General features: G+C 34.7%; 1 protein-coding gene and 1 pseudogene across 1 annotated transcript; one reads left to right on the plus strand and one right to left on the minus strand.

The window, feature by feature from the left end:
- LOC108661515 lies at positions 480-3,807 on the plus strand (annotated as a pseudogene).
- Positions 6,038-7,331, minus strand: LOC18603213 (phosphoenolpyruvate carboxylase kinase 1). Its single transcript, XM_007035046.2, has 2 exons — positions 6,505-7,331; positions 6,038-6,382 (listed from the first exon to the last, which is right to left on the minus strand). Exons 1-2 carry the CDS (start codon positions 7,286-7,288, stop codon positions 6,354-6,356), a joined length of 813 nt encoding a protein of 270 aa, XP_007035108.2. The 5' UTR covers positions 7,289-7,331; the 3' UTR covers positions 6,038-6,353.

Here is a 7,567-nt window from a genome sequence, read left to right on the forward strand (position 1 = left end):
AATGCTAAAAAATAAAAAAAAAAATCTAATTAAGATTATTGATAATCATATCCCTCAAAGACAAATCTTATTAAGCAAACCCAAAACCCAGATCAGATTTGAAATCTCAAATATGGAAATGATAGTTAGGACTAACCAACTTCAGTCCCGGAAAGATTAACCAAAGCTAGAAAAATATGGAACAATTGTAGAGAATATGCCACTTTGGAAAACCAAGATTCTCACGTAATTATTTATTTTTAAATGGGAAAAAGAAAAAAGAGAGCGTCCATAGCAGTTAAATACGGAACCAACTCCCCTCTCATCCTTCCCTTCTATCCATCACTACCCATCTCTTCTTCTTCTTCTCTCTCTTTTTTTCTTTCTTCCTTGCATTAGCTTATTAAACCATTGGAAGCTCTTTATCTATATATATATATATATATTACGAGACGTCTTCTTGTTCTTGTCTAAATTTACTCAGCTGTGTCTCTCTTTCTTTCATTGGTTTGCACATTTAACGTAAGCTTTCTCTTGCTCTTAAGTTATGGATTTGATATGTAGTAATGAGTTCTGATTGAGTCGTAGATGATATTTGATCACGGAGTTTGACTTCTTTATGTAAGGCTGTGTGTTGCATAGAGTTTCGAGATACGCAAACGAAATCCAGAGTCCAAAGACTTGAGACTTTTCCGTTTTCTTTTAGTTACTGCTCTTCTACTAGGATTCTCTCTCTCTCTTTTTACCCTGCAGGTTTTATTCTTTCTGGTGCTAAATCTTTTTCATTCTTCGTTATGATTCTCTCTCTATTTGAGGTTTTCGCAATGTCCACGTGAAGACATTCAACTTTGTTTTCCATTAGGGTATTCCTGGTAGGGGCGGGGACAGTTCAACCTGGGTCTTTTATTAGTATAAGTTTTTTCTTAGATTATTTTTAAAAATAATATTTAAAGATAAGATATTTTTAAAAATAGTTCTCTTTATAATTTAATTATTTTTAGTTAAGTTTGACAAAATTATCTTTAATGAAATTACACATCATAATTAGGTTGTTATAAGTTATATACAACCATAGTTAAATTGTTACACGTTATATATAAAAATATATTACACGTCATGTATAAAAAATATTATTATTACACATCAAGTACAAAAACATGTTACACGTTATATTAGAAAAATGTTAATGTTCCACATTATGTTGAAAAAATATTATTGTTATACGTCATGTTGAAAAAATATTATTATTAATGCCTAAAATGTTGTTACTTATAAACTAAAACTTCAAATTCTTTCAACTCTATTCATTGTTTTTTGACAATTTGGCACCGATTAAAATATTTCTAACATGTTTTCATAATTCAAAACACAAATTTTCTTATCTAAAATATCTATTTCGATTAAAAATAAAAAAAAATTTCTTAGAAAACTTAGGTTTATAATTTCAAATTTTTGAGTATATTGGTCTCAAATTGATCCAATTAAAAGTTATTTCAAACATCTGTGATCATTTCTACCATTTTAGTTTTATCCAAAATACTTAAAAATTAAATTTTCCAAGCACATCAAAATTATAAAGAGAAATCTAAAAGTGTGGGAGAGAGAAATTGAGAGCATAGCAGACGAATGTCGAAGAGAGAAATCGATAAAATTAGAAAGAGCTTGATGGTGAGAGAGAGAAATCGAAAGCACAAATAGAAAGAAATTGTGTTAAATGTTTTAATTTATTTGAAATAGTTTCAAGAATGTTTTTATCAAGTTATAACTAAATATGATTAAAAATAATTAAATTTATTTAAATAATTATTTTTAAAATGCTTGAAGATTATTCTTCACAATCTTTTTTTTTCTTGGTACATCAATTATTAAGTTTGAGCCAGATTGCAAAACATTGAGTGCAAATCTTTTCACTCTTTGATGATTGCTAGGAAGGAGAAGAAAGCACGAAAGAATCTTTCTGTCAATCCAAAATTTTCAGTTCAGTTTTTCTTGTCAAATATCCTAAATTGTAGTTACATCCTTTATTTAATGGAAATATGTTATTTCTATTAAACTCTTTTGTAGTGTCTTAGTTACACTTTATTGACCTAAGACTTTGTATTATAGTCTCGGTCATTTTCTCATCACATTTATTTCTTTTGTCATCTTCTATCAACCTTAGCGTCTTGAACCTCGATACATCCACACGATTTTGGAAAAGCATTGCCTTGCCTTTCTATCTTTTTTTTGTTTCCTTGCACCTTCACACAGTTCACATGGCTAATAGTCCTGACTTCAGCTTTCATCAGATATACAATAATTGGCACCACCACCATTGATCATGTGATTTATTTTTAATTTCTGTAATTATATTAGTGCATAAATTGATATTTAATTCTGTTTTCGCAATGCTTTCAGTGGAAAACAAACAGATAGCATAGCAAAGACTTCTGATCAGGAGGAATCGTCATGGCAAACGACAAACTGCAAGTTCTTAATGCACTTGACGTAGCCAAAACACAATGGTATCATTTCACAGCAATTATCATTGCTGGCATGGGATTCTTCACTGATGCATATGATATCTTTTGCATTTCCTTGGTGACTAAATTGCTTGGTCGCATATATTACCACAAGGAAGGTGCTGCTAACCCTGGTGATCTTCCTTCTAATGTAACGGCTGCTGTTACTGGTGTAGCGTTCTGCGGTACCATTGCAGGCCAGCTCTTTTTTGGTTAGCTCGGTGACAAGATGGGACGAAAACGTGTGTATGGCATGACCCTTATGCTCATGGTTATCTGTTCGGTTGCCTCTGGCCTTTCCTTAGGCCATGCCCCTAAAGCTGTTATGGCTACCCTTTGCTTCTTTCGCTTCTGGCTTGGTTTTGGTATTGGTGGTGACTATCCTCTTTCTGCTACCATCATGTCCGAATACGCTAACAAAAAAACTCGTGGTGCTTTTATTGCTGCTGTTTTTGCCATGCAAGGTTTTGGGATTTTGGCTGGAGGGATGGTTGCTATTATAGTTTCTGCAGCTTTTAAGGCTAAATACCCTGCTCCAACTTATGAGATGGATGCAAATGGGTCAACCGTGCCAGAAGCTGATTACGTTTGGAGGATCATTTTGATGTTTGGGGCGCTCCCAGCTTTACTTACTTATTACTGGCGCATGAAGATGCCTGAAACTGCTCGTTACACTGCCTTAGTCGCCAAGAATGCAAAACAGGCTGCAGCAGATATGTCAAAAGTTCTTCAGGTTGACTTGGAAGCAGAACAGGAGAAGCTAGAGCCGAACAAAGGGAGTGATTTTGGCTTGTTCACCAGAGAATTTCTTCATCGACACGGACTTCACTTGCTTGGTACTACAAGTACTTGGTTTTTGTTGGACGTTGCCTTCTACAGTCAGAACCTGTTTCAAAAGGACATCTTTAGTGCCATTGGTTGGATTCCAAAGGCAAAAACCATGAACGCTCTTGAAGAAGTTTATAAAATTGCAAGAGCGCAAACTCTCATTGCCCTATGCAGCACTGTTCCTGGATATTGGTTCACTGTGGCATTGATTGATAAGATGGGGAGATTCAAAATTCAATTGATGGGCTTCTTCTTCATGACTGTGTTCATGTTTGCCTTGGCAATTCCATACCATCACTGGACTCTACCAGACAACAGAATTAGGTTCGTTATTATGTACTCCTTAACCTTCTTTTTCGCAAATTTCGGTCCAAATGCCACTACTATGAATTACTATGAATCTTCGAAGTCACATTAGGGAGTGCATTTATGTGTCTTATGTTGGAGCTTTGGATGCTGCTTGCACTTCTTGTGTAATAATATAAGATTTTTATATACGCTGTTGAATGTGAACATCTCTGAAATGTCATTTTTAACATCTTTAAGATTTTTTTTTTTATAATTGGAGGAGAGGGATTCGAACCTTATTTTTTAGGCAAAGAGATTATGCACAAACCAATAAATCAAATACTTGGGTGCTTTAACATCTTCAAGGTTGTTGATTGGAGATTTTGCTAATAATTTAGCTTAGCATTTGAAGAAGAAAAATTGTTTGCTTCAACCCTATTTGATGAACACAATATTGAAGAAGAAGCTCATCAATTGAAATCGAAATATGTTTGTACTCTAGAGCCCATCCAAAAAAGGAATTTGGATTTTAAAATTCAAAACCGTGGTCTCAAATTCACAACAATGCATTCTCTTGCTCTAGCTTGTTTTAGTGCAATCAGATGAGTTCGTACTTTTATGTTATAATGTCTGTTTATGTGTAAACAACTATGTTTATAGTATCAAACTTAGTTAACCTTACTGTTTTTATATTTTAATAGTTTAACTTACATCAATGTTCTCTTACATATGTCTCCTAGAGTCTGTCCATTGTTGTTCGGAAGACATTTGATTGCTATGGGAGCGAGCTTCTTCCGAAGGTAACCACGAGAGCACATGGAAAAGATGTCAACCCTGACATTGGAAGTTCTTGCTAGCTCTTGATTTGCCATAGGAACAGAGATTAGCCAGCTAGTTATTGTCCATGTAGAACCAAAGATGAACATGACAAAAAAAACAGAAAGAAGCCTGCCTGCTAGAATAAACGCTTGTTTTCCTCCTTTGATATTTTAGCGGATGAATGATTGGTGGATTCAGTTTTCCTCCCTTGAGGAAGTAATTGATATATACTTCTCCTATTTTCTTAGCCAAAGGAAATAAAAGAAGGGAAAATAAGATAAAGTAATTGGTGTCCACTTCTCTCTTTTTCCTTCATATTCTTCTCATTTCTTATATTATAACAAAACTATAATTTTTATTTTAAGCTTTAAATCATAAATATATATTTATTATAATTAAGAGTATGGGAACATTTAATCTGTCTTTTACCATGTTAAAAATCATCGTCACAAAAAATTGTTTTCTAAAATATTTAACATCATCATAATAATATTCCTATCTTTAATTTTTTTTATAGAATATTCATCTTTGATATTTAATTGGTAATTGCAACAGAAAATATTTTAATATAACTACGGACGACGGTACGGCCCACCCACGTGAATCAAATGGCCTTTTTGTTTTTATGTTCTTTTGGGAGATTGACAGATTTCTTTGCTTTACACTGCTCTTTCTGTGAATGCCACGTACTTCACATAAAAATATTTTGTTTCCAGAAAACGTGTCAGATGAAATTATTTTCTTTTTTTTTCTTTTTTCATTTGTTCTGATTACACGTGCTTTCTTTTCTTCCCTCTAAATTTGATCTTCGTTTTTTTTTTTAATTTATAAAATCATAAGTATTAAATTTTTTTTAATAATTATATCAGAGTATTTGATTCATTAGTTAATATATGATCCCTGTTTAAAGAGTAAAAATTCAAATCTTCCCTCTCTAATTATCAAAAAAAATAAATTTCTTTAATAATTGTTTTAGATTAATAATCTATCTATCTATATATAAAATAGAAGATCTAAAGGATAGAGTGTTATGAATTTCGAATGAGTTTTGAATTTATATATAAAAATTTTCATTTATCTGATAATTTATATTTTAAATTAAAAATATGAATTCATGATAATTACATCATGTTATCAAATAATTAAATTTTATATTGAGATTTTTTTTATTTTTACGAGAAATTTGAAATCAAAAGAAAATTCAATTTTTGAGTTTCAGGTCTTGGTGATGTGCTACAATCAGGAGAAAAAAGAGAGGCAAACTGATTGATTAATTAATTGTTTTTCACTTTCAACAAAAATGGAGTTAAAAAGACAAAAACACTGAAATTCCCCTTGCTATTGGATCAATCCAACCCCTACGATCCTTTCCAAATCTATGGCCAATAAGATTGAGACATAAAGAGAGAAAGTGCTCGGGACTGATGGGTACAACCCAACGCCATCACAATAAAGTTTTTGGCTCCAATGCACTGGCTACAAACACGATGTTTCTCCCACTATCCCAATGGACACTCTGTTTTTACCAACACCATTGCCTTACACAATTACACAATTGAGATAATAACTAAAGATTTACAGATAAAAAAAAGATTCAAAAACGGATTAGTAGATATTTAGAATTAGGTTAAGAGATTCTTCACGATAATTTTTATTGAAAACTCCGAAGCTTATCCTTCGCATACATCATTAGGGTATTTGCGAAGAACAAAAACACCCACTTCCAATCAGTAATTCTCATTCCTTTGTCATTTAGTTATACACACTCTTCTCAAGCTTACCAAAAACACTCGCCTCTTCTACGAAAAGAAGAAATGGAGAAGAAAAAACAAAGCTTCCTTGGAATTAACAAAAATTCATCCCCTTTTAACCTCTATATACAATACAGTAGCAAATACCCCTTCAAATATTAAGGCCTTGAGAAAAAAGCTTCGAAATTCAGCCTCCAGTTGTTATCCAAGGATGCCCTGTAAAATTTAAAACAAATTAAAATTTAAATTCTAAAAATTAATGGGTATTTTTCTTCTTTCCCTAGAAAGAAGAAAGAAAGAGAAACTAATAATTGGAACATGTGGAAATTTGAGCTTACTTAGAACTTGTTCAGCAGAGAATCTTCTAGAAACATCTTTGCAGAGCATTTTTCTCAGAAGATCCTTAGCCGCCGGCGACACCGATTGGAAGACCCTGACAGGGAACCTCAGATTCCCTCTCAAAACCGCCTCAAAAATCTCCACAACCGTTTCCCCATAAAACGGTGGAAACCCCGCCAACATTATGTACAGAATGACACCGCAACTCCACACATCAACTTTCTCCCCGTATTCCCTCCCGTTCAAAACCTCCGGCGCCACGTAATACGGGGTCCCCACCACCCCTTGCATAGCCTCCGCCGCCACTTCAGCGGAACCGAAGTCCGTTAGCTTAACGGAATTTTTGGAATCGAACAGAATATTCTCCGGCTTGATATCACGGTGGACGATGCCGAGCTTGTGAATGTGGGCAAGGGCTTGGATGAGCTGGGTCATGATGGGTCGAGCTTGGGCTTCCGAGAAGGGACCATTGTGGATGATGAGATTGTAAAGGTCTTGAGAAGGAGGGCAGAGATCGAGGACCATGTGGAGATGAGAATCGTCTTCGTAGAGGTTGTGGAGGTGAATTATGTTCGGGTGAGGTGAAACTAAAGCAAGGATTTTCGGCTCGTTGAAGAGACATTGGGAGTCAAGAGAATCGCCGGTGGAGATTATACGTTTGTCGATGGATTTAACGGCGAATGATTCGCCTGAGCTCAATGAAACGCACCTGAAAACGACGCCGAATCTTCCCCGGCCGATCTCTTCGCAAACCTCGTAGCTTCTCTTCAATGCTTCAGTCATGGTTTCCCCTTTTCTTCCAGTTGGCCTTTATTTCTTTTTTAATATTAGCAGGGGGTATAAGTAGAGGGTTCAAGGAATGTTTGGGGAATATTCGGGGTAGCGAATAGGAAGACGACACTTGCTGGGATCGAAGGGTGGGAGATACTGTGACCGTTTGTAGACTTTGGATCCGAAAGCTGAAGTCGGTTGTCAAATGGAATTACGGGAATGCCCCTATTTTAGTCGACGTGGAATATCCGTACAGGAAGAAGTCCTTTGGCTTTGGGTTCGGTTTGGCAG

This window comes from Theobroma cacao, chromosome 4 (genome assembly GCF_000208745.1).
Source record: "Theobroma cacao cultivar B97-61/B2 chromosome 4, Criollo_cocoa_genome_V2, whole genome shotgun sequence".
Taxonomy (NCBI): Eukaryota; Viridiplantae; Streptophyta; class Magnoliopsida; order Malvales; family Malvaceae; genus Theobroma; species Theobroma cacao.

Coding starts and splice junctions, on each gene's coding strand:
- LOC18603213 (XM_007035046.2), bottom strand. CDS start 7,288: ATGACTGAAGCATTGAAGAGAAGCTACGAGGTTTGCGAAGAGATCGGC. Junction 6,383..6,504: donor CTCTGCTGAACAAGTTCTAA/GTAAGCTCAAAT, acceptor TAAATTTTACAG/GGCATCCTTGGATAACAACT.